At 46.0% G+C, this 27,038-nt stretch overlaps 1 protein-coding gene across 3 annotated transcripts in view; it reads left to right on the top strand.

Moving 5' to 3' along the window:
• The first annotated feature begins 583 nt into the window (after positions 1 to 583).
• The window catches only part of IQCA1 (IQ motif containing with AAA domain 1), a 107,509-nt gene continuing 81,054 nt past the window's right edge, over positions 584 to 27,038 (top strand). For 2 of the 3 annotated variants that reach the window (XM_071418313.1, XM_071418312.1), the window contains exons 1-5: positions 584 to 906; positions 11,903 to 12,227; positions 15,210 to 15,323; positions 17,650 to 17,838; positions 18,559 to 18,630. In XM_071418313.1, the coding sequence (XP_071274414.1) occupies positions 599 to 906; positions 11,903 to 12,227; positions 15,210 to 15,323; positions 17,650 to 17,838; positions 18,559 to 18,630 (1,008 nt within the window). In that variant the 5' untranslated portion in view covers positions 584 to 598. Of the gene's footprint in view, positions 939 to 11,902; positions 12,228 to 15,209; positions 15,324 to 17,649; positions 17,839 to 18,558; positions 18,631 to 27,038 lie in introns of all 3 variants that reach the window. The other variant, XM_071418314.1, reaches the window with a different exon arrangement.

The raw sequence follows: 27,038 nt of genomic DNA, 5'->3' as shown, positions 1-27,038 counted from the left end.
AATGTGAATGCAACAGGGACAAGCCCTTGGTGGGAGAAGGAAATAACAGGGAGGGGGGAAAGTAAAAAAAAATAAGGAGGAAAGAGAAAAAATATAGGAAAAGGGAAGAAAAGGGGGGGAAAGTACAGGAAAGGGATAGGAACATATAGGAAAGGGGAGAAAAGGAAATATAGGAAAGGGGGGAAAAGGAAAAATACATGGAGGGAGGGAAGGAAAATAAAGGAAAGGGTGAAAGGGGGAGGGGGGAAGGAAGATATAAGAAAGGGAGAAAAAAGGAAAATAAAGTGAGGCAAAGAAAGGGGAGTGAAGGAAACTAATGGGGAGGTGAAAGTAATGGGGGGCTGGGAATGAAACTCTCGGGGCAAAAACCAAAACTAAGGGAGTGGGAGGCGTGATACTGATAGCAACGAGGGACGGTTTTAAAGTAAAAAAGGAGATATTTAGATCAGATTAAGAGAAGAAATTGTTCCCTGTGAGGGTGGGCAGGCCCTGGCACAGGGTGCCCAGAGCAGCTGTGGCTGCCCCTGGATCCCTGGCAGTGCCCAAGGCCAGGCTGGACAGGGCTGGGAGTCCCTGCCCATGGCAGGGGTGGCACTGGATGGGCTTTGAGCTCCTTTCCGACCCAAACCACCCCGCGATTCTGCGGGCAGAAAAAGGTGGAAAAAAGAAGGCGGAAGGCCTGCAGCTCCCTTGGCTCGGAGAAGAAGCTGCGGGCAGGGCTCGGCCCCCCCGGCCGTGTCCAAGGCAACGCCGCGGCCGCGGGCGGCTCGGGCCGGGCCCGTGCCGGTGTCGGTGCCGGCCCAGCGGGACTCGGCCTCGGTGCCCCGGGGCTCCAGGGACGTGTCGGTGTCGGCCCAGCGGGATTCGGGCTCGGTTCCCCTCGACACGGGCTCCCCCTCGGTGCCGGTGCGGCTCTCGGTGCTCAGCATGTCCCAGGCGTGAGTAGCCCGGGGCTGTAGCGGGGCTGAGGCGAGAATGCCCTCAGAGGGGGGAAACACGGCCCGGGGGGAGGCGGGCAGGTGCACCCACAAAGCCACCGCATCCTCTCAGGAAAGCCGGGCAAATACTGAAATTATTCCCTCAGACCCTTTGTTCAAAAGGTTCCTCTCTCTTCCAGCTCATGTTTGAGAAAATGCCCTCAGAGGGGTGAGATACAGCCCGGGGGGAGGCGAGTGCACCCCACAAAGTGACCGCGTCCTCACAGGAAAACCAGGCAAATGTTAATGTTATTTACTCGGACCCTTTGTGCAAAAGGTTCCTCTCTCTTAGAGCCCACATCGTGTCTTGTTTCCCCCCAGTAATTTTAGCACAGTGCAAAGCTTTACAAGTTTGTCTGCAAAAACCAGACAATGACGGCATTGGATCAAAGTGCCTGCAAAGAGCTGTGCTCACTGCCCCAGAAACATCACTCCAAGCCCAGCAAGTATTATTTCTGTTATTAATAATAATGTGCTGTGGTGCTGGGAGCTAAACTGTGAGCATCTTCCATAATATTATCCCTCGCTGTTGTGCTGTTTGCTGCTCCCAGCTCCAGCAGCACAGCCCAGTTTGTGGAGGCTCTTTTTCCCAGTTCCAAGCTGGGTATGGCATATTTAAGTTCACTGAATATTAGTGCATTAGGGAAAAAAAAATAGAAAACCTTGGGGAGGTTTTGCTACCTCCTTCTGCTCCTCTCCTTGACACCCAAACCTGACCATATCCAAACTGCTGTCCCAGCAGGTTGTGAGCAAAGCCTTTCCTGGCATCTTTCCCATGGTCTCCCTCCTCTGGCATCAGTGGTACCAACCTCAAAGCCCACTGCTTCTTTTACCCAGTATCCCATTTCCAAACTCACAGCTTTTTGCCAGGGAAAACACCCTCAGATCCTAAACCATCCTTCCAAATTCAGAACCAGAGCAGCTCTCCTTGTCACCAACACTTTGGGTTTCATTGAGCTGTTAAGGTTGGACAAGACTTGCAAAATCACCAAGTCCAGCCTTCAACCAAAACATAGCATTAAATGCCACATCTGCTTCCAGGGATGGATGTGACACCTGGGACACTGTTCCCCTGGGCAGCCTGTTCCAATGCTTAACTACTCTTTTCAGTGAAAAACCTTTTCCTAATAACCAATCTGAACCTTCTTGGCTTAACTTGGGGCCATTTCCTCTTATCCTGGTGCTTGTTGCCTGGGAAAAGAGGCTGAGCCCCAGCTGACCACAGGCAGCTGCAGAGAGCAATAAGGTTTCCCCTGAGATTGTTTTCTCCAGCCTTCTTTTCTCCACTTTTGCCTCCACACATTGGTAGCCCCAGCCAGATACTTCTCCACTGCTTTCCAGCCAGGCAGCTCCTTGGTTCAGGAGAGGAAGGTGAAAGGAATGAGGAACAACATCCCCAAGGGCAGGGCAGAGACTGTCTGGGGGCTGTGTCCAAGGACAGACCCAGCTCAGCCTGCAGTTGGAGGAGAGCTTGGTTAGATCCCTGGTGGATTCACTGCAGGGCTTGTATAAATCCTGCCTAACACTCTCATGGAATCAGTTAACTGAAGTTCACAGGGTAGTGGAGAGTTGTCTGAATTGTGCTCTTTAAAAGAAAAAAAAAAAAAAAGAGATAAAGGAAGAAAGAAAAAAACCCCACAAAAGCAGCATTTGACCTCTTCTTCAGAGTTATCTCAGAATCTGTCATTCCTACCCAGTCTCTGAATCATGGCTGCTGTTATTTGAGCCAGATTAACACCAAAGGAGTCAAACTGAGCGTAGCTGGAAAAAACACTTGTGCTTCAACTGGTTTGGCTCAGTTTAATTTTAACAGAGACAGGGATTTTAGCATTTCCTATGGCATTGCCAGCACTGAACAGCAAATCCATATAAACAGGATCATATGCCCACGCCACATGACAAGAACACACATCCACTCCTGTTTCTGAGCAAGGTGCTGCTCAGGGACTCCAGTTTGGTGTTGAAGCTCCTTGGCTCTGGTTGCTGTAATAACACTGTAGCTGTGCACAGCACAGGATTTACAGCTGGGCTAATCCAGCCCTTCCTAAACAAGCCAGAGTTGGATCTCAAAGGCTGCTGTTAAGGTGGTTGGTTGCAGTGAGGTTATGCTGGCTGTGTACCATAAATCAGAGTTGTTTAGGTTGGAAAAGCCCTCTGAGATCATCAAGTCCAAGCCTTAACCCAGCACTGCCAAGGCCACCACTAACCCAAGTGCCCAGGTGTCACATCCAAATGGCTTTTAAATCCATCCAGGGATGGGGCCTCCACCACCTTCTTCTTTCCATGAAGAACTTTTTGTTACTATCCAGTCTATCCTGTGTCCTCTCAGTAGCTAATTCCCAGTGGGGTTGATAAGAAGGCTGGAGAGGGACTTTTCACACAGGTATAAAGTAATAGGACAAGGAGGAATGGCCTTAAGCAGGAGGGCAGGTAAAGATGGGATATTGAGGAGAAATTCTCCCCTGGGAGGGTGGGCAGGCCCTGGCACAGGGTGCCCAGAGCAGCTGTGGCTGCCCCTGGATCCCTGGCAGTGCCCAAGGCCAGGCTGGACAGGGCTGGGAGCAGCCTGGGATAGTAGAAGGTGTCCCTGCCCATGGCAGGGGTTGGGATGGGATGAGCTTTGAGCTCCCTTCCAACCCAGACCATTCTGGGATTCTGTTCTTCTCTAAACCTTCCCTGGTGCAACTTGAGGCCATGTCCAAGGTATTTTAAATGCCACATGACAAAAGTGAATTACCACAGCCTGCCTTAACTGAAGGCAGTGAGACAGAGAGACAATAATGAAAGGGGGCAAGGAGAAAGAGCTTTGGTTCTTCAGAAACAGGACTGCTACACAGCTTTCCTTGAGCTAAACCTTGGGTTCTGAGGCATGTTCAGCACTCTCCGGGTGCTGTGATTCTCAGAGGTGTGGGCTAAAGCAGCAGGTGTCATTCCCCTGCCTCAGGAAGCTGTGTCAGGGCAGGGAGGGTGCTCAGAGAGCAGCAATGCTCTCTTAGGGTCACTAAGTGCAGCAGGCAGCCAAGGGAGAAGTCAGCATGTCCAGACATGCCTGGGATTTTCCAGGGACAGTCTGAGCCCTCTGGAGGGAACAGAGCCATCAGTGTAGGGTGATTAAAAAGTGCTGGGGTATCTCACTTCCCAAAGCACTCAGCCCCAGCCATTTGCATGCAGATGTACCTTCTGTTCCAGACACTGGAGATTCACAGAGATGCTGCTGCATTTATGTTTTCCTGCTGTTTCCTCCTTTTTTATGGATTTGTTTACCCTCTCCTTGACCCCTGGGATCCTGACCAGTGATTTCTTACCTTGCCCCTGACAGCCCTAGCCCAGACACGTTCAAAGCCAAGCCTTGGCACTGCTAGCACTCCTGCCAGGTTTTAATCAGCTACAAGACATTTGCCACTGCCACCAAGGAGCTTTAAACAATCAAAGCGCTTTAAAATTTAATCTCGTGTCACAAATAGAATTTATATTAATTCACTGGTTAAATATTGATCTAAGACAAGATCCTGAGCATCTCCCTTCCCGCTTCCAACAGAAACAACCAAAGCAGAGCTCTCTGTTTTACATCACATCCCCGAGGCTCAGCTGAAGAAAATTAAGGTTGCAACACCCAGATGTGAAAAAAATGTCAGTGCAACTTCTAATCCCCTCTCGTGTCCCCCCTCAGTTCTGTGGCTGCATTACGATGCAGTTTCTGATGCTGTGATCACATCCTATTCCCTTCCCACGGGGCCCCAGCCTCATTCAGCCATTGGTCCGTTGTTGAATATTTCTTTTTATCCCCTCATTCAGCGTCTGGCCCCAGGCCATATTCTTCAAATTCCAACCAAACGCCACAATTATTAGCTTCCTCCTGGGCATTCCTTGCATGTTCTCTCTCATACATCTCCCAAGCAGTCAGAGATTCATCTTTGCCCCTCTTTCCACCCCTGGTGAGCATTAGCACATCATCTTGCTTATGTTAAGGCAGGAAATCAGAGACAGGATCAAATTGATCACAGCTAAGACTCAAAGCTACAACTCCCTCCTGTGCCTCCCTTCATCCTTAATGAGCAGGTAGGGAAAGATCTTGTGTATTACTCTTTCAGTGTCTCCTCTGGGAAAAAGCATTGTCAGTGGAAATATCCCAGCAGCACTTGTGCTGTAAAACAGGGAAAGAAAAGGCTCTAGTTTTCCAGGAAACTGAGTAGATGGTGTCAGCTTTGTGCCTAAAGCCTCCTGCTCCTGGCAGGGATAGAGCAGCACCCAGACACAGCCCTTTATGCTTGGCATTGTAGGCAGCTGGATGGGTAACTGCCCCTTCCTTTTCCAAGGAAGAGAGGGGTAAAAAGAAAAAGATTATACAGGATGGTTAAAGCTGAAATAAACTTTGTTGTCAGAAGCAGTAAAGTGTGTTATGGGCAAATCCTGCTTGGAAGGAAAAATTCTGCTTGCAAAGGAGAGGAGGCTGCTGTTCATGTGACACAGAAGAGTTTGGGGTGGGAAGGGACCTTGAAGCTCATCTCCTGCCAGGGGCAGGGACACCTTCCACTATCCCAGGCTGCTCCAAGCCCCATCCAACCTGGCCTTGAACTCTTCCAGGGATCCAGGGGCAGCCACAGCTTCTCTGGGAAACCTGTGCCAGGGCATCCTCACCTTCACAGGGACAAATTTGTTCCCAATATCCCATCTATCCCTGCCCTCTGGCAGTGGGAAGCCATTCCCCCTTTTCCTGGCACTCCAGGCCCTTGTCAGTAGTCTCTGTCCATCTTTCTTGCAGGTTCCCTTCAGGTACTGGCAGGCCACAGTTAGGTCACCCCAAAGCTTCTCTTCTCCAGCATTCCCAATTCTCCCAGCCTTTCCCCATGTAGCTGCCCCATCCCTCTGCTCATCCTGGTGCCTCCTCTGGACTCTCTCCAGCAGCTCCAGGTCCTTCCTGTGCTGGGCTCCAGGGCTGGACACAGCTCTGCAGGTGGGGTCTCACCTGAGCAGGGCAGAGGGGCAGAATTCCCCCTTTCCTGCTGCCCAGGCTGTGGGATCAGCCCAGGGCACAGCCCAGGCAGGAGCTGAGGGACAGGAGGGCAGCCTCTGGAGCATTTGACAGCCCAAAATAGCTTTTCCCACACCTTAATTTCTTTGTCATTTAGGAAAACGTTGTTTTTTTAAAAAACTCATGAAAGAAGACAGTTCTTTTTCCTGCCAGCCTTGTGAGTTTGGCTGGAGCAGGTGCTTGAGACCTGCTGAGGTGTGTTGCTGCTGCTGCTCCATGGAGCTGCTTCCTTGCCTTCCCTGCAGTTTCCCATTACATTTCTGCCACACAAATCTTTTATTCCCCCTTCACTTTCTGTCATAGTACCCAGGACTGAAATTGGAGATGACAGAAGCACAGAGCTGTTCACGTTAACAATGCCAGCAGGCTGTGTGTTTTCTTCTCTTGTCACAACCAAAGCCTACTGAGGTTTATCCTTTATTTTCCCCCAAATGCTTCCAACTCTGTAAAACATCGTGGCTGGAGCAAGCCTGCTTAAAAAGTCATCTGGCAGAGTCACATTCACCACCAGCTGAGAAGTTTGGCATAATTGTGAGACTAATCTTATTTTAGAAGCAAGGCAGGCTTAAACAGGCTCATGAGCCTGAACTGCTCCAGACTGCAGGCTAAAGGCTTTGAAATCAGCAATTAATTCCAACAACATTTCAAGCAATTTGGTTCACAGGATCAGTGCTGAGTTGGAAGGGACCCACCAGGGCCATTGATCCAACTGCTGGCCCTGCACAGGACACCCCAGGACCCCCACCCTGTGCCTGGGAGCATTGTCTAAACACTTCTTGAACTCAGACACGTTTTGTTCTAAGGCCACACTGATCTCGGATTATGCCTGCACCTCTGCAACACAAAAAATGTTTGCCTATAATAGGGCAAAAGAGAAAAGGGGGGGCTACTCCTGTAATGTAATCACCACCCAACACCTGTGAGGGAACAGGTAACTGCTGACCTGGATCAGCCAGCATCATCCTAAGCCTGGTCATTTTTAGAAAGAGAGAAGAAAAAAAAAAAAAGCAGCAGCAGCATTAAAAACCCTTTTTCCTCTCAGGGCCTCACTTTCTCCTCCCAACCTTTGTCTCTTGTTTCTTTATTTTCCAGAGGCTGCAGGGCAGGGCTCCCTCCCCCGTGTTTGCCCAGGGCTCAGCACAATGCCTGACCTGTCAGGCTCCCAGTGTGGCCAGGGGACCCTGAGCAGTGGCCCCTGCGTGCACTTCCTTGTCACCAGCCCTGCATCTCTGTCTCTGCTGCCTGTGTGTCCTGTGCCAGGCTCCTCAAGCCCTGCTCCACATCCCAGGAGCTGTCACAAACCCTGGGGCACTTTCTCCAGCCCCCAGCACAGCCCAGTCCCATTTCTGAGAAAGAAATACAAGGTGGGTTTGCAGTGGCAGCAGAGGTTCCTTCAGCAGCGTTTTAACACACACAATTTAGAGTTCCTTTAATCACACAGGAGTTCCCAAACGAGGCGAGGAAAGCTGGAGTCAGAGTCAAATGTTTTGCCTTCCACCTCCTTCCATCCATCAGGATAAACCAGGGAGACTCAGGCAGCACTGCACTGCAGCTTTAGCATGGGAAAGCAGGAGATATTGCTGAGGGCAGCCCAGAAAAACCTGGCAGCACAGAAGCCAGGGTTCAGCCCATGCACAAATCCAGAGACAAGCTGTGCCATGTCCTGGAATAACAGGGGTAGTGTTCCCTTTGGCAGTGAATGAACACAGAGACGCTCTGGGGGGAAGAAGAAAAGGCACACAAAGGTGACCCCACTGATGGCAGATTCTTGCCCTGGCTCAGGAGTGGCCTGAGGGACAGTTTGCATGCTCAGCTCAAACCCTTCCAAGAAGGGCATGCTTCAGCCTTTAAATCAGTCCAGCACCAGTGAGCAGGCTCACCTCAGCTGGACTCCAAACCAAGAAGCTTTTCCAAGTCTTAGGAGAGATGGGTCAAGCAAACATGCAGACTCAGAGGGCCCTACAATGCCAAAACAAGGCATATACCATTTAGCAGGATTTTAAACATCTCTTTGTAACTTCAGCAGGAGAAAAACCCTATGTTATTAAGCTTCACTCTAAATAAGGAGAGCAGGCTTTATTTTGAGCAATATATGTGAGTTTTGAACTGGCAATCAGGTTATGGGTAAAAGAAATTCTTAAACCCATGTTTTAGTCTCTGTTTCTACTTTGTGGGAGTGAAGAGAAAGGACATCAGTGAGGAGTTAAAGCTCTGACCTTCCCTCCAAGCTGTGAGCTGCCAGAAATCACTCTGGGGACTCTGGAGTTCAGTCACTTGATGTGCTTCTTCCTGATCCCATTACAGCATTGCTTATTTCCCCCATAGCACCCCTATTTGGGAGTTGCTATGACAATTTGTAACATTACTTACAGTGCTGTATGCACAGAGAGATCAGAAGACAGCTTTCTTTCCCAGGATTTTATTTTCTTAAGCCTTGAATAAGAAAGCTAGGCTCATTACCTGCACTAATAGGTGAGTTAGAGGCTCTAATCCAACCTAAATCTGGTGGAATATCCTTGGGCACAGACAGCTCAGAACAGAGCACACCCTACAAGGTGGACCAGTCACAGTAAATAAAAACCCAGTGCATTCAAGGCTACATTGTCCTCCCCCTGCAGCGTGTGGAAGCAATTTTGAGGGAGTTCACAATTTAATGCAAAGGGACACTGAGCAAATAGGCAAAAATTCCAATAGGGACTTAGGGATCACACAGTGTCTGATTCACAGGCAAGGAGAGGCAGTGCTCTCCTTTGCTTTTAAGGCATAACCTTGAAGTTACTCCTCCTGACTACCCCTGAGCACATTTGTCTCTAAAGCTGAAAGTCCCTGCCAAGTCCCCCAAAAGGAGCTCTAAACACCAGGCACAGCTCACCCTTCAGACTAGTCCAGACGGGCTCTCATTTGGGCACCAGTAAAACCTGGAATAATAATTTTAATTCCGTTTTGTGCATCTGTCCTCTAGTTTTTAACCAGGGTGAAGGGGTGCAACACTCAAATCAGATTTCTGCTTGGCCTGTACCTATCCCACACCTAAGAAACTTGGGGGCCAGGTCCCTGAACACAGCAGGTACATAGGGTTATCAGCTAAAAATTTATCACTTTCACATCCACCTTCTCCTTCAGCACTTCATATTTTCCAGTGGGCCCATCCTTTCTTTTGCCCTCGTGTTGCAAAAGCCACAATCATCCCATAATATCCATAGTCTTAACATCTGACCCCCAGCAACCGTGCCTGCAGTCATCCCTGTGCTTATCTGATAAACTAATGCTTTATGGAAGCAATTATGTCCTATCTGCAGTGCCTCATGGTAAGGTCCTCCAGCCCCTTCCTCTCCTCCCTCCACCAGCCATTCCCAATATAAAAAGAAACTGGATATGAGCTGGCTCAGCAGGAGGAACCACTTGACATTCCTCACTCAGAGAAGGCAGATTATTGTAAATCGGTCACTTCTCTGCGCACAGAGCAACCTGCACGGGAAAGGCTCCAGCCCCAGCATCCCCAGGGCTCATCAATCAGCTGGATGGCTGTGGGGACACCCCACAGGGCAGGGCTTCCTCTGAGTTTGACAAGCTGTGCCCTATCCGTGAGAAATCACACAAAGTACGCAGGACAGCGCGCCGTTTCCTCCCTCGCTGGAAAACCCGCATGCCTCACATCCTTCCGTGCCCTGGCTCCAGCTCTGCTGGCCTTGCTCGGCCCCATCTCCTCCCCTCGGCCGGCTTGGTTCTGTTTATCTCCTGCACCTGGGTTAATTGCTGCAATTGACTGATACGGGTGGTGCAGAGGGATGTAAATGAAGTAGGAAAAAAAGGGAAGGGGAAAGAGCTGGGTGGGCTGCAGAAGCATTAGGAAAAGCAAGGCCAGCTGCATCCTGCAGAAAGCCAGGTCAGCTGAAGTGTATAATACGCCCTCTAAAACGTTAATGGTGCAAATTCAATAGCAGGCTTTGGGTTGTTGGTGTTTTTGCTGACTGCAGGAGGGAATCCCACAGCCCTGTCACCACCCAGGGCACCCCACACTTGGGGCACTCGGGGGCTGGAGTTTGTCCTGTCCCACCCCACACGTGCCTCTTGCAGCAAAAGCCTTGGGTCACTCTGACCTCCAGGACTGGGAATGATAAGATCAGCTCACAGAGCTCCAGCATTTATTGTCATGCACAAACAATGCTAACATCTGTCCAGCTTTCTGGTCAGGATAAATAAACCAACACTCCCCCAGTGCAAGGTCTGCTCTCAAAGCTCATCTAACAGCAGCAGGGCCTTTTGCTGTTCTCATCCCTCTTTGAGAAGCTCTAGGAACAGCAACTTGGTTCAGCAAGGATGGGTCTAGATTGCACCATTGAAGCCTTTATTCCTAGGATTAAGGAGCAAGTCAGCTGTCCCTGTTTCCATAGCCACTGTTTTCCCCTCAGCAGGACAGTGTGAACGAACTGGTTTTCTCCCAACACAACCATGGCTCAGTGCTGAAGGAATTTCCTTGCTCTGTTCCTAGAGAGGCATTTTCAAAGACGTAGGATTTTATCACTTATCACTGCCAAGAGTCTGCATCTGGCAAAGGAGAACAGGATCCAAAAGTGTCTTCACTGCCACAGGTGTTATTAACACCTTGCCATGACAAAACTGCTCTTTGAGTTCTTCTCTGAATAAAAACCTCATGGCTCATTTCTTGCTCCTTTAGGCTCATCGCCCAGGACATTCTGATCTGCTTTTCACATGAAAAGCCACTGACAGCCAGTCCATGCTCACCTTAGAACTCCACCTATTCCTACCAAAACTACCAAGTGAGCAGCATTACTGCTCCTGGAAGTGGAGATGGCCTGAGATGACAGCTTCCATGCCACATAATCCCACAGCCACCAGAGCAGACATTTAGCAATTCCTTGGAGTGCAACAGTTGCTACCACAGAAATAAATCAAATTATTTTCCTTACCTCACATTTGAATTAGGCCCCCAACTTCACTCCAGCATTTGCACCAACCCCTCCCTTACCCTGCAGTTAACTCCAAGCAACCTCTTCAGAAAGGCAGAACAGCTTTAGAAACACAAATTGGTCCAGATCCCAAAAGTGCAGAGCTTCAAATAGTCCTTCCCCCTATTAAAAGAAGGAAGGACTATTAAAATGCCGATTAAAAGGCATTGGAGGGAGACACCTTTTCAATTAAACCATCTTCTCAATTAGCACAGCTGAATAAAACTCCTGGCACTGTTGGGGATTGTAACTTCAAGCACTTGAAGGATGCTTCAAGCCTTTTAGAATGAAGCTGGAAAGCTTTAAAGTATTAAGCTTGTTTTAATAAAACAAATCCAGAATCTTCTGCTAAGGGTTTTCAAAATACTTTGTAGTTAAAAACTGTCACAGACATATTTTCTGAAAAATCCTTTGCTAGGATTTTTTCTCCTGAGAAGCTGAGAAGCCTCAGAGGAAAAGAAAAACAACAATTATCTGCTGCTGTGGAATGCAACAGGTGCATCTTTGATTGGTCCATGTGAGTTGTTTCTACTTGATGACCAGTCACAGGTCCAGCTGTGTTGGGACTCTACCACAAGACTCTACCACAAGATTTTATCATCATTCCATTCCTTTCTTTTCTAGCCTTCTGATGAAATCCTTTCTTCTATTCTTTTAGTATAGTTCTAATGTATCATTTTCTTTTAATATAATATATCTATATATATAATAAAATAATAAATCAGCCTTCTGAAACATGGAGTCAAGATTATGATCTCTTCCTGAAATGAGAAACACCATCACAAAAAAACCTCCTTATAAATGTAATGGCTGACACTTCCAGCCTTGCTCTGTGAGAAATCCACACCCTCAGAGCCCTGGCTCTGTGTGCTCACTCCTTCTCTCACGTCAGGCTGACACGAAATTCTCCTCTTCCCAACCAGCACTTACTGCCAGATATGGGCAGACACCCAGAGAGAGCTGGACACCATGCTTCAGAGAGAGAGAGAGGAGTTCCTGCAGCCCCAGGAGGACCCTGAGCAGGTGATGAAGATGCTGGCCACTGCCTACGTGCAGTACCTGGCCATCCTGCGGAAGCTGGCCGAGGCCCACGCCCACCTGGTGCACCAGCAGAAGCGGGCAGCGGTGCGGCAGGCGCTGGATGGGGTCATGGGCCGCATCCTGGAGATCAAGGGAGAGATGGTGGCCCTGGAGAAGTGCGAGTGCCACTCCATGGCTGCCATCCTGCTGGAGCTGCAGCGTGTCCCGGTAGGGTTGCTTCCATGGGGAGCTGGTCATGGGAAAGATGGGCTCTGTTTGGAGGCCTTTTATTTGTAACCCTGCCTGCTGCCTCTCTGGGGGCACCAGGAAACTTCCATGTTTTTCACACCTCACAGACGTGATCTTCCATGCAGAGGGCAGGGAAAGGGTGACACATAGTCTGAGGGTGATCACAAATGATTTCAGGGTTCTGGAGCATTTAGTGAGGGATTCTGGGGCACACTCCTGACACTTCCAGTTGAACGCAGCGATATTGAAAGAAGCAGATGGCTCCCCAGCTGGTGTCACCACCATAATTTTGAGGGTTTTGACAGTGCAATGGCTTGTGCAGTGCCAGGAGTGCTGGCATCAGTTGGCACCCAGCTCTCTCAGAAGGAGTCTTTGCCTGGGAGCAGGAGGGTGGGACCAGATGACCCTTTGTGGTCCCTTTTGATTTGACCCATTCCATGATTCCATATTACAGCATGAATTTGTATTCATAGAATCCCAGAATGGTTTGGGGTGGAAAGGACCTCAAAGCCCATCCAGTGCCACCCCCTGCCATGGACAGGGACATCTTCCACTATCCCAGGCTGCTCCAAGCCCCATCCAGCCTTGGACACTGCCAGGGATGCAGGGGCAGACACAGCTTCTCTGGGTACCCTGTGCCAGGGCCTGCCCACTCTCACAGGGAGGAATTCTTTCCCAATATCCCATCTAACCCTTTTCTCTGTCAGTAATAACTTCACAGCTTTGCTGTTAAGTGCAGGGAGCTTGACTCTGCCAGATTTTAACGTGGGGTGAGATAGAAAATGGGCCACTGATAAGTAAAGTGGAGTCCACTGCAGCCTGCCCTTCGTGGCACGGTGAAATCAGCACCGTGAATATGACAATGAGGCCAAGCGTGGAAGCTGTGCTTTAAAAGCCGCAGGAAAAATGAGCTGGCAAAGAGGGTTACTTCTCTCGCAGACAGCTCCATCTATTGTCACATTCAGGTACCGCTGCTTTGCTAAAACCAGCTGAAATTCCTGCTTTTTGTGCTTTGAAATTCCTGCTTTTTGTGGGATGGCAGCTCCGAGATAAATTGCCCAGTATCATTATAGCATCACTCTGAGATCTGCATCGTGTTTCTGTTTGCACATCTGCAAATTTAGGAAAGGATTTGCCAGGAATTTCCACCAGCCCTTTCCCTTCAACATTAAGCAGTGTTTTAAACTATTTTAAACACATCTCCAGGGAAAACAATCCTTCAAATCATATTTTGAAATCCTTAGCACTGCTGTTTTCATGACTCAGCAGTAAATCCATCTGCAGCAAAAAGTTGGCAAGTCTGAGGATTCATGCCTGACATCTCCTCAAAAACAAGCATAAATTCAAATTCCTGCACCACACCTTAATTTTAAGAGGGCTTAACATACCTACCTACCACAAAAGAAATCAATCACTGAGGAGATTTCAAGTTTTTTCAAAGAAAAAAAATTCCATACTAGATAAGAATATAAATTTATGGGGTGTTCTTTTTAATAAAATATTTCAATATTCTTGAGAATAGAACAAAATTACTGGACAAATAACTCCTGTTTCTCAAAGGATCTGCCCAGAAAGGATATCTCCTGTCATTCCTTTCCCTTTGTTATCAGTGCTAAAATCCTGCAGGATTGAAGGCAGAGGACACAACATTTTATATTCTATGTGATGATATTGCCTGGTTTGTACTGTGTCACTGCAAGGCCAAGCTTTCCTATTTCCCCACAAGTTCTGTACCTTGTGTTTTTGTGCAGTTGCCTTCCAGCATCCAGTCACTCCATTTTCTGGGGTAATTGTGGAGGTATTTGGATCCATAAATCCCATGTGGAGCTGGGAGTGGCTAAAAAGCCACACATTTGACTTGAGGTTCAACATCCCAAGCCTGACTTTTCAGTGCTGGGCCCCAAAAAGAGATTATGAAGAGAAGCAGGCTCCCCACCCCTTCCAGCCCTGGCACTGGGGCTTTGATCTCCTTTTTCCAGTCAGTAAAAGTCACAATCCAGAATCACTTGGAATTACAGGCCAGGTGAGACATCAGAGATACTCCTACACTGATTCTGTTCCCTGGCAGCCTAAAAATCCTCTCATCCTCCAGGAGGGTGTCCAGACAAACCCTTGATTTCTTAAACCTCCAGATTTTAATCCACCCAGAGTGATTTGCACTCAGAGTACAGCATATAATCCTTTCCATCAACTGCCAAGGGTCGTTGGAAGGTGCAAACAGGGAGCTTAGCAAGACAAATATTTAGAAACTTTATCAGAGCAGACCTCTGCACTGATAAAATCATCAGGGATAAGCACAGCCTGACTTGGAAGCTTTCTTGTGGTGTCATGGTACGGATGTCCCTCAGTGTGCAGCTGAGGGAGTGAGGGATGAAACTGGGAGAAATGTAAACCAGTTACATCTTCTTAATTACAGAAATTAGTAAAGACAGGCACTTCTGGCCATGTGTGATTTTAAGAAGTGTCTGAGATACCACAGTCACAGGCAGACAGACTGTCTACAGCTCAAAATACCTATAAAAAACTCTAGAATTATGCTTTGGTTCCTTATAATGGTAAAAAAAAATGGCAAGAGAGCAGATCTATTTTTCATGTTGATTAAAACAAGAAGTGGGATGATCACACAACCATAGGTATTCAGCTTGGTGGAAATCATGTTTAAATTTCTAGCAACCCTGCCAAATATTTTAGCAATTTGATAATATAATTGAGCCATTATAAGAAGAACGATTTCTGGGCTCACATGGTTCACAAACTGGGTTGATTTATTTGTTTTTGTTGAATTAGGTCTAAAGTAATTGAAAAATAACAGCAGCTGTTACAAAGGTCAAATTCCCCAATACTCAAAAAAATACTCAACAACCTCTGTCCTTATTTTATTGCTTTGTAGAGGTGTTCAATTAATCAGTAATGTGTTTTAAATACAGTCCTAAAAAGCATCTTGTGACTTTCTTCCTCCAGGAAGACATAGAAATACCCATCCCAAAGTATTTCATTCAAGAAAACCTGGGAATCCTGCAGTACAGGGAGAAATTCCTGCATGAGATTTTGCTGAATGCTGGTTTGCTAGAACAGGTAAATGTACCCCATACCTACATATTGTGCTTGGTTTGTTTAGTTCACAGCCACATGTGTCTGAACACGAGACACTGAAGTGAGAAGTGCTTTACAGCAGTGAGGAACTAAAAGTGTGTTTACAGATAAGGCACAAGTAGAAAGAAACCTTAGATTTCCGTGTCAGACAACATCCAGTCACATCTCAAGGCTGGGTAAGACTGGAATGATTCTACTCTGCTTTCTGTGTGTGAAAATGTCAGAAAGAGCAGCACTTTGGCCAAGTCAGTGCTTTATATGTCTAACTAACCCTTATCCTGTAACTAGTCCTGCTGATGCTCTGTGCAGGCTGCCCTAGAACAGAGGCCAGACAGAGTTACAGAATAAAATAGGGATTTATTAAAAGGATCTCCTCAATGGATCCACCTTGGGCAGCACAAGAGCCCAGCCAGGGCTATACCCAAGATCAACCCAAAATGGTCACAAAAATGGACAACTGGTCAAGGGTCTCTAAATTTTGTAAGTTCTGCTCCATTTGCCCATTGGAGTTAATTGTCCAATTACAGGTTTAGGTTATGAAGTCCCATCCTGCTTGTTTTTCTCTCTCCAGCCCCGTTGTTTGTGCTCTTGGGCTGAGATTTGGATCATTTGTCCTTGGTCCCCAGCTAGAGCAGGAATTGTTTTGTCTCCCTGCTCTTTGAGGAGTGCTCACCATGCCCTCATATGAAACTCAGATTAAAGCAGTGTACACACTAAAGCAGCACAGAATCTGAAAAATATAAAAGCTAAAACCTGAAGCATCACTACTGAAACCAAACTGTCCTGGCCCAGGATTCCTCAGTGGAGCAGGCAGAACTCAGAGTTCAGGTCAGCACAACTGCTGGCATTCACTTGTTTATAACCTCTGAACAATGAGTGCAGTTTCCCCCGTGCAGATACAGAGCTGCAGCTGCTGGGAGGAGCAGAAAACTGAGTTTTGGCAGAGCAAAAGTCATTACAGACAAATACATGAGCACTGCACTGAAGGCTGCTCTGGATTTGATATACTTTTGACCTTTTGGGAGTGGCATGTTGACCCCTGAAGTAAACAACTGTGCCTACATGCCTGGATAACTTGGATTCATGGATGTTGTAGCCATAAGAGACAGTGCTGATGGCCCACTTAGTCACAGTGCTGCCCTGAATTCTCCAGCAGTGATTGTGCCTGTTGATCTCACAAAATACCAGAGGGAAAGTCCCCAGGGATGGAAGCAGCCCCAGGCAGGCTGCAGAGACAGAGCACAGGCTTCCCTGCCAGAGAGAGGCTTTGCTGGGCAGCTGCAGAGCTCCCCTGGTTGAGTTCTCTGCTCTCCTGCTGTTGCTCTGGGGAGATCCTATTTCAGCACAGTTTATCCTGGAGCCTTTTTGCTTCCCAGAGTTCTGCTCTTGCCCCTTCCCAGCGTGGCATCCATTAGGGATGAGGTTGTCTAGTGAGCAGCCAGCTCAGGCAGAGCACCAGGCTCTGGCAGGGTCCAGGCTGCTGCAGGGAGCCAGGGGATTCAATAAACAGCAATAAAATCACCTCAGCCAGTGCAAATCCAGTGTCCTGTGCTGCACTTCCAGCTCACTCACCACTGGGATTGCTGCAGGGCTGTCAGCACTTCTGCACCTCATCCTCTCAGGAAATCCTGGCTGCTGTGTAACCAACTGGAGCTCTCCATGTCCGTGGCACTGCTGTTAGGAGCAGTCCAACATAAATCAAAACCAGCAGAGTTCATCTCAGGAATCTGCTCTGCACATGGTTTATGGGATTCTGTTCAGGAAATCTATTCTGTGTAATTGTGTCCTAGAAAGCCCTGCTGAAAGTAAGTGCCACACAATATAAATATAATAATTAAATATGAGCTGCCTCCAGCTGGGAGATGAACATCAAGAAACACTAATTCAGCTTTTCCATGGGGAGCATGAGGGTTCTCAAGAGTGAGAAGGGGGAGTCCCTTCTGTTCTGATCCATTTTTCCCCTCTGACTCAGAGCAGCCCCTCCTTCCATTTTCATCTAAAGAACTGTGATCCCAGCAGCACCTCCAGAAACCCTCCCTTCAGAAAAGGAAAGGAAAACATTCCACAGCCCAATAAACTCTCCTTTTAGAAGGACAAAGCCCCATGGTTGTGTCTTTCTGCTTGAATGGATCAAGTTCAGCAGGGCTGCATGAGCCACTGTGGCTTCCCAGCAGAGCAGGTTTTCCACCTCACACATCAACAGCAGTCTCTGCTCTTTGTTTCCTAAGATACCATTTTCTAACTGAGGCAGGCAATTTACAAGACATAACTTTCCTGTGTTGATTCCTTTTTTTTGGCTGTGCTGTAGAAGGAAGCTGTCGCAGCCATGACACTTGAGGAGGGCATTCGGGTGATCCAGGTGGCAGAACGGGCTCGCCAGGGCCGCGCTCGAGCAGCCTTCATGAGGAGAATTTACCTTGAAGAGAAAAGGCACAGTAAAAAACAGGAGCAACAGATGGCTAAAAGTCCAGATGATGCTGCCACTTGCATTCAAAAGGTGGGTTTCTTGTGTAGCAACAATTCTAGCAAAACCAAATGACAATGTTTTGGTCAGGAGAGCAGCTGTAGGCAGCAACACAGCTCACGTGATGGGGAGCTTTCAGAAATGATCCTTTTTAGGGTGTCCAGCAAGGTGAAATACATCATTTAAACCACTTAAAAAATGAGACAGGACCCCCAGATGTAAGATCAATGGAACCAGTCCTGCACTGGCAATGCAGGATGACTTTGTAACTTACACGTTGTTTTTCCATTCTGATTTTTATGACCTCAGTTGCTCTTTCTGGCCTCCCCTTGGAATTCAGTGCATCTCTGAATTCATGCCTTTTTCTGTGATCTCCAGGGGAAGAGTTCATCCCATATCTGGAAAAAAGGACAGAGGGAGGTCAGTGCTAAATTCCACAAAGAGTCCTTGCACATGAATAATTCAGACAATTCAGCCTGATGAGAGCAGGAGCTCAGCCTAAATCTTATGTCTGAACTTCATGAAGCAGTGACAGTTTTTAGAAGCCACCCAGAGCAGCATGAGGGGATAACAAACCTCAAAATTTGTTATTAAAAAAAAAAAAGAATAGCAGATGGCAACCTGTTAAAAAGCAATAGTTTCAATGGTATACTGTGCCTTTCCTTCCTCTATTTGTTTTTTCCTGTGTCTGCCCCAGAAAAGGAAGCTGTACCAAGGCCCATTTGTCTGATCAGAGTTTTGTTTACAATTCAGGTCTGGCGTGGGCACAGGCAGCGCAAGGAAACAGAGAGGCTGAGAGAGGAGGAGATGATATTTCTGGGCATGGTAAGTGGGGCTGTGCCTCCAGAACACAAAATGCCACCCTCTGTTTGTTCTTCAGGCTTTTATCATTCAGCCCAAGAGGAGAAATTAATTTCTACGATTCCTCCTATTTTAAAAGGAGTCTCCAAGGAATACAGAGCTCAGCTGAAATGATAAATGGCACAGGAGTAGCACAATTTGTCTTCTGCTGAATGGGTTTGTGCTGTCCATACATTCTCCAATGTGTGTGGCAGATGTGGAAACTGCCTGTGGAGAATTTGCCCTGGGTTCCAGGGAATATGACCTAGGCATGATCAGCAAGGAAATTTTGTTAATCAGCTTTTCAGTCCTGATTTCAAGAGTGGTGAGGTGCCTTATGTCTGGAGTAGAATTCATGAAGGTTGGAAAAGCCCTCTAAAATCATCAAGTTCAAGCATTAACCCAGCACTGCCAAGCCCATCACCCCTAACCATGTCCCCAAGTGCCACATCCACACATTTTTTGAACATTTCCAGGGATGGTGACTCTACCACTTAACTGGGCAGCCTGTTCCAATGCTTGACAGCCCTTAGAGTGGGCTAAAATAATGACTTCTTCCTAACATCCAATTAAACCAAAGAAGCAAAATCCTCTTCTCCCACCCCTTTGCAAGCCACTGCCTGTGTATGTCAAGAGCAGGGAAGAGAAACCTAAGAACTGGCATGTTAATCCATCAATATTTCTCTAAGTCCATATAAAAATAATCAAAATCTTCCTCACATAACACTGCAGAGGCACAGGGAAGTGAACAGCTGCCCATGGTCAGTTAAAATGCACAAGGGTGAAAGAAAAAAATCATGGCATCCTTTCCACAAGGAATCTGTTCCTCCCACCCCCTTCCTTGCAACAAACACCCCAAAAATAGGATAAATTCTTTACTGTTGATCTTTTTTTTGCCCCCCTCCAAGTTTTTGGAGGCACTAACAGGTGTCAAGCTTCACCCAAGTCCAGCTGCAGTAGCACTGTTGGATTAAGGGTTTTTTTTGATTTAGACATGGAGTAACTGAGAGGTGTTTAAAAACTTTTATTTTTAGTTTTATGTGAAGGGTGAGATAATGCAGTTGTTATAATTTATGTTATTATTATTATTATTAGAAGCTAATTATTTCTTAATTATAATACATTATAAGTGTATTCTTCTATAAAAATTTAAAAATTTTCTACAAATCCCTTTTTCACATAGCACAGCCCTTGTACCAAGTTAAGTTCTAGTAAAGCAGCAGCACATCACAGAAACATCCAGCACTGCTCTGCATTTGTTAAGTTTATTTGTGCTTCCATGGTCCACAGTTCTTAAGTGATTAATTTATAAACTAATAATTTAATTTTGATTTAAAACATGCTTTCTGCTTTTCCCAAGCAGTTTGGGGGATTTTCTTGCCCAGCAATGGAATTGCCCTTAGCTACTTTAGAGGGTTCTGAAAACTGATTGTGCCTAGAGAATACATCTCACATCAGTTAAAAATACCATTAATACCTTACCTTTAGGATGGAAAATAATGTACATTTACCTAAGCTTTGCCATGTTAAATACAGGTAACACCTTAGGGATTACTGCCTTTAGTATCTGCTGGTCTCTAACAGCTAAACAAAACCTTGGGTGCCAATTCTGCCTCTGTTTAAGACAAAATTCCCAGAGATTTTAACCAGTGCAGACCTAAATACTTGGGATGTACTGAAAATGAGGTAGAAAGGGCACCTTTTGCAGAACAAGGGATTGTTTCCTGTCAAATCCCACGATGTTTCTACCGAGTCCTTAGGAAGGAAATGTAAATCTGGCATCAGTTATCTGAGGGTTCACAGCCAAGCCCTCATTTCATGGTGGCCAGTGTGGGAGGAACTGGAAACTAGGATGTGAACAGCCTGGTTTATGGGGAGCATAATGTAATCTATATTATCAGAGGGATGAAGGGAATTAAAACCAAACACATCGAGTGCATTCAGTTCCTGACCTCCATTTAAAAAGCAAGAGAATTGATGTTTGCTCCCCTGCACTCTGACTCATTGCTCTTTATCAAGTTTATAATCAAAGCATGTGAGGGAAAAAATGATAACTCTAAATAAAGTTTTAAAAATCCTGTTCATCTTTCCAGGGTTTTTCTATTCCCTTTCCATGCTGCATTCCCTTCCCTGGTTTCCAAAGGAAGCAGACATTGGTTCCCACTGATAGATAGGCAGGGAGCTCCAAAGGTCAAGTCCCTTTGATGTATGATCACGTCAGCCCTCTAAAAAATGACCACAGATCTTCATGTGTAAATATGTTGAATTTGCTTTTCTAATGCTGCACGACTTAGATAAATTAGAAGACCCAACCATCCATTACTCCAAGTCCATCCCAAAGGAGACTCGACTTTTGTTGCAATAAATATAAATTCTCTTATAATTAGGGCTTTTTTAAAAAAATGTCTGTGTTACTTTCAGACAAAGACTGCTTTGCACAAAGAGCTGATCCATCTGAAGTTCTGTGTAAAAGATTTCTGGGAAAATTTGATTGTGTTGGCCTAAAAAATAGGAAAATAAGTGTCAAACCCAAGAATTGTCCAGTTTTTTTGCATAATTCATTGTTATTTTCTTTACTCTCTACTTGCTTCACAAAAAAATTATATATCTTTTCTGGAATTTGATTCTGTTTCATCTTTTTCTTGATGACAGAGAACAAGCCTATGGTAGAGAGATTTTTCCTGGCTCAAAAATAAAGCCTCATTATTATTATTATTATTATTTATTAAAGCCTAATTGCAGAAACAGCATGATCCCCTCAGCACACGTTCTCCAAAGCCCCGATAAATCACACTTTGCAGTCCCAGTTTAATTTGTGAAGAGAAGCAAGCCTCCTAAGAGCACATATATCTTGCTAACTGTATCCTGAGCTGCTTCCTGATCTTCCTCACATTCCTGCCACAGGGCTGTTTACTGCCAGCTCCAGCACGACCACCAGAACCACTGCTCCAGGCACGGGGCTGTGTTTAAACCACACTGATGTGGCAAGAAAACACATTGAGCTGTCTGAAAACACAGACGTGCTGTCTGGGCAAACCTGCCTTTCCTTGCTCTGTTTTACCCTCCCAGCTCCATTTAACACACCAGGGTTTTAAACTGCCCTGTTCTTCTGGCATTTATAGATTCCCTGTCACTGAAAGCCCCCTTCGGAGGTTATGATTGTTGAATTTTGCTGCAGAACTGTGTATCCTGGCTTTTGGCAACTGCTGTGTCTCAGGGTGGTGCAGACTGCTCCTGGATCCCCCCCCTCAGCACTCTCCTGCAGGAAGTTATACTTTTAATCTCACAGCACAGGCTACTGGAAAGAGGAAAGGCTGGGTTTAACCTAAAACATTAGGATAAACAGTTTGCCATCAGACTGATTTATGAAGGGTAGGAGGATGTTGGGGACTGGAGGAACAGTTGGCTTAAAGCAATTAAGTGGGAAGAACACGAAGCCAGCAAGTGCCCAGGTGGCCAAGGACACTTTTGTGTACCTGCCCTGGGCTGGGCACTGGTCAGGCTGTTATTTTCTTTACTCACTACTTGCTTCACAAAAAATTTATGTATCTTTTCTGGAATTTGATTCTATTTCATCTTTTGCTTGATGACAGAGAACAAGCCTATGCTGTGTCCAGTTCTACCTTGTTCTTCTCAAAATATTCTGGAAGTCAGGCCAAAAAATTCCAGTCAATGCTTTGGTAAATCCTCTGTTGTGTCTGGAGGAGTTAAAGAATTAAAGTTTGCCACGTGCCTTATTTTGTCAGGATGTTCCAACATTGGCAAGTAAAAGTTGTTATTGGACCTCCTGAGAATTTTGTTGTTTCTGCACCACCCAGAGTAAATCACACTGCCTTCCCTAAACCTGCTGAGCAGGAATTAGAGGAGTCCAGGAGAACAGAATACAGAAAGACAAGTCCCTCTCTCCACCTGGAGTGCTCTGATACATTTTCCCCCAAGCCTCTTCTCCCTGGGCTGGGCTGACTCAGAGCAGCCCCTCCTTCCATTTTCACCAGAAGAACTGCAATCCCAGCAGCACATCCAGAAACCCATCCCATCAGAAAAGTAAACACTGCACAGCTTAAGGAATTCTCCTTTTAGTGCCACAAAGCCTCATGGCTCTTTCTGACTTTTTTCTCAAATGGATACAGTTCAGCAGGATGCATGAGCCATGTGGAGCCACTGTGGTTCCCACTGGAGCATCAGGTTTTCCTCTCCACACCAGATCCAGCTTCTCCTAAAGGTCCTCATAGAAACACATCTCCTAGGATATCAGACTTCCAACACATTGCAGGACAAGCCAAACCCCAGTTTAGGGTCTCACAGCTGTGAATTTACATTTACAGAGCTCTACCCTGAAATTCCAGCCTTTCCCAAAGAGCTGGAGGTGCAACACCTGCTGCTCTGTGATTCTCTGACATGCTATTTCCAACATCCTTCCTTCCTCCATATCCAAGGCCTGCCTGGATGGGGCTTGGAGCACCCTGGGCTAGTGGAAAGTGTCCCTGCCCTGGCAGGGGATGAAACAAGATGAGCTTTAAGATCCCTTTCAACCCAAACCATTCCATGATCCTTTTCACATGAAAGGATCTGTGTGGTGTTAAATCAAAAGCCGTTTTCTCCTTCTTAGCTCTTTTAAACATACCCAAATTTAGGCATGTTGTCTTGGTTAACGCTTTATTTATATCTGAGAAAACAGTCTGCCAAACATTCCTCCTTCTCTGAATTCCTGATAAATATAATTCATTTCATCCAGTCAGAAAAAAAAATAAAATCAGCATTTCCCAGAATAGCTTTCTGTGTAAACATTATAGACTATGGCTAAATAAATATTACACAGGACTTAACAAAGTACAAACTCCATCAAGTGAAATTTAAAATATTTCATCAGCTCTTGAGAGTGGGCAGCTACAGCAGTGGTGCAGATCAGGCCTGGTTTTGCCAAGTTTAAGATTAAAATGAGTTTTGCTTGCCTGGGTGTCAGCACAAAATCCTCTGTTATTTCACATCTCAGCAGTGATAACTAATCTGTCCTGTTTTCAATAGAAATTTTGAGCCTGCTTATTTTTGAAACAGAAAGACTCTGGGAAGAAAGAATGCTAAATAATTTGGCTTTCATTGGCTGCAGTCACACTAACAATGAAATCACTGCCTTTCAGAGCCCAAAACATGCTTGCCATGTTTAGTCAAGTTTAACAGCGTGCCCAGGTATCATATCAGAAATAAATAAAACCCAAATTATGTAAACTCATCTGGCCCTGCGTGTAAACCTTCAAATTTTCTTTATCTTCCTAAAAAGTATTACATGTAAATATATTTCTAAATATGTATTATATGAATCTCTAAACCAGCCATTTTCAGTATTTTTTTAGCAAGGCCTCCTACTACAAATGCTTTGTTTGAATGCATATGACAATTACTTTAATTGGCAAAGCCATTGGAGTGAGTCAGAGAGTAGGGAAGCTTTAATGAATGCAATATATTTTGCTTACTTGTTCCTTTTTTTTGTGCCTAATTTAGGAATTCAGCCATATAATTGATGTGGCTATCACCATTTGTGTACTGTGGAACCTCTATTAATACAATTTTCATTTGGGGGGTTGGAACTGGATGGGCTTTAAGGTGCTTCCAACCCAAACCACTCCATGATTTTATGATTCACAAGATAAGAGACCTCTTTAAAAATCTATTCTTCCCTCAGCCAGACAAATTATATTGAGGAAATAAAGCAAGGACATAGCTCAATCCTACTGCAAACTTTTAAATGCAGTTTGGATCACAGTTCAAAATTCAGCAGAATTGTATCATAGAATCACAGAATGATTTGGGTTGGAAGAAACCTTAAAGATGATCTCATTCCATTCCTTGCCATGGGCAGGGACACCTTCCACCTGAAGAAAAAGAGTTGTAAGTAAAGAACAAGACCCCAGCTGCTCTGACAGTAAATTATTTTAGTCTACATGCCTGTGTAGTCCAAATGTATAAAAAAAAAGAATTTCCCTTTCACTACTGGTTAAAATAAGTGACTATTACAACTACTTACTTAAAAAATATTTGGAAATTAAGCTTCTCCCCGAGAGAAGCAAATGGTAATTGTTTGCTTCTCTGAACATGAACTGAAAAAATGCTACACAACTGGTCCAAATTTTGAAATCTTACCATTAGGGGCGATGCTGGCTGTGGCAGAACATTTCCTGGAGCCCCATAAAACCACAGAGCATGTGCTTCAGCTCTGCTGTTCCAGGCCTACGACAAGAAGCTGTCCTAAATTAAGTACCCAGCAATAAAAGCTGCAGTAAATCTACCTCTCAGGCATAATAGGGATGTTGGCCTTCCAACGTGGAGGGAAATGAAATGTATTTATTTCACTGCCACCGAGCCTCTTGCCCTCCTAATGGAACAACTGAGGAGCAGTTAGTTCCACAGCAGGCCCTCCTTCTCCTCCTCCTCCTCCTCCTCTGTGAGGAAGAGCAGCCCCAAGCATGCTCAGGCAGCCTCAGCACACCTCTGAGTGCTTCACAATGAGCAGTGAAGGCTCTGCTGGGGAGCTGACTCAGCACCAAGGCAGGGCTTTCCAGCCAGGAAAGGGATCTCAGCAAGCAAAGCCCTGAGGTGGGGAGGGAAAACAGACCCAGTTCTGTGGAACCATGGAGTGCTTTGGTTGAGATGGGCCTTAAAGCCCAGCCAGTGCCACTCCTGCCATGGCAGGGACGCTTCCCACTGTCCCAGGCTGCTCCAAGCCCTGTCCAGCCTGGCCTTGGGCACTGCCAGGGATCCAGGGGCAGCCACAGCTGCTCTGGGCACCCTGTGCCAGGGCCTGCCCACCCTCACAGGGAGGAATTCCATCCCAGTATCCCATCTAAACCCACTCTGTGTCAATTGGAACCTATTCTCCCTAGTCCTGTCATTCCAGGCCCTCTCCAGCTTCCTTGTAACCCCTTCAGATACTGGAAGGGGCCCTGAGGTTTCCACACAACCTTCTCCATGCTGAACATGCCCAGCTCCCTCACCCTGTCTCTAGATGGGAGGTTCTCCTGTCCCATTATCACCCACATGGTCCTTCATCCCACCTGGGAGCTATAGGAAATGTCTTCTCCCTTCTGCTGGTGCATCATCCCCTTCCCTAAAACTTAAATTCTTTTGGGGAACGAGCAAAGAACAGAACAGAAGAATCTTAGCAGCACACTCGTGACTGATGAGTTGGAATAAAATTCTCTTTCAGACAAATGTCCATTTTGCCTTATTAATTTAAACAAGGATTTTAAAGACAAAGCCCATCAAACATTAGATAAGCCTTTTAAGTTAATGGACCATGTAGTCCTATTTTCCCACAAACTCAGGAATCTTCATAATATGTCCTATTTTTACAGCAACATCAATTATTAATATGTATACTTTTGCTGACAGAGGACCACACTAAAAATGTGAGTTTCGTTATCCAGTTCTGGGTCATTAACTGTGAAAAGCTTGTAAATATAATGGTTTATTCACATGGGAAGCCTTCATTAAGATGCATTATTCTACAACTGATGTGGCAGCATTGCATTATCAAGTTCACTGTCTCCATCTAATATTTGTAATTTGTTTCTAAATGAGTTGCTGTTTGTAGGGCAAGTTAACAAATTTGAATTTCACATGGCCAGAGAAATTTCTTAAAGATGGGAAAATGCTTCTTCCCCCAAGGAAAAGCTATTTATTAGCATCTTCCTGGAGAATGCCTCCCTTTGATTCAGAAGCAGGAACATTAGAGGCGCTGAGAGAAGGGATGTTAGAAATAAATTGGCTTTTGTCTTCCTTCCATGCACATTAGAGGGCTGTGGAAGCACACTCAGGATCGTTTCAGAGCTCCACAAGAGCCATGTGGAAACATGGAAAGCTCTTCCATGATGCTGCAAGGCACAGGTCACAGGCTGGCCAGCAGGGATTCCAGCATTCCTGCTGGAGCTGTTGGAATTCATCCTCTCTCTTGGCACTCTCCAGCCATTTCACTTCCTATTCCCTCTTGCATCTTCAGATGGCCAAAGCTTTTTCACACCTGTTTCCTTCTGAGTTCTGCTGGTTGGCAAGAGCAGGGCTGTTGGAGAGATTCTGTCTCCTTTTGAAGGCCCAGGAGCACCTGAAGATGAACACAAGGCCCCAGGTTGTGCAGCTGGCTCCTCATTCCTGAAACAGGGTTAGGAATGTGCTTTATGCTGAATGTTTTATGCTGAAACCATAAAATCATGGAATGGTTTGGGTTGGAAGCACCTTAAAGCCCATCCAGTTGCAACCCCCCAGATGAAAATGGTGTTAATAGAGGTTCCATGGCAAACAAAACCCTGAAGCTGGTGAGGTTTAGGGTGACACATGCTTCTGTGATTAGGTCAAGAACACTGGGGACAAAATAAAACAAGTTTAACAGAGCAGCTTTCTTC

The sequence above is a fragment of the Agelaius tricolor genome, unplaced genomic scaffold, assembly GCF_023055355.1.
Source record: "Agelaius tricolor isolate 1412-34295 unplaced genomic scaffold, bAgeTri1.0.p SCAF_83, whole genome shotgun sequence".
Lineage (NCBI taxonomy): Eukaryota > Metazoa > Chordata > Aves > Passeriformes > Icteridae > Agelaius > Agelaius tricolor.
Note: the sequence above shows the minus strand (reverse complement) of the source record. Positions and strands in the feature narration are given on the sequence as shown.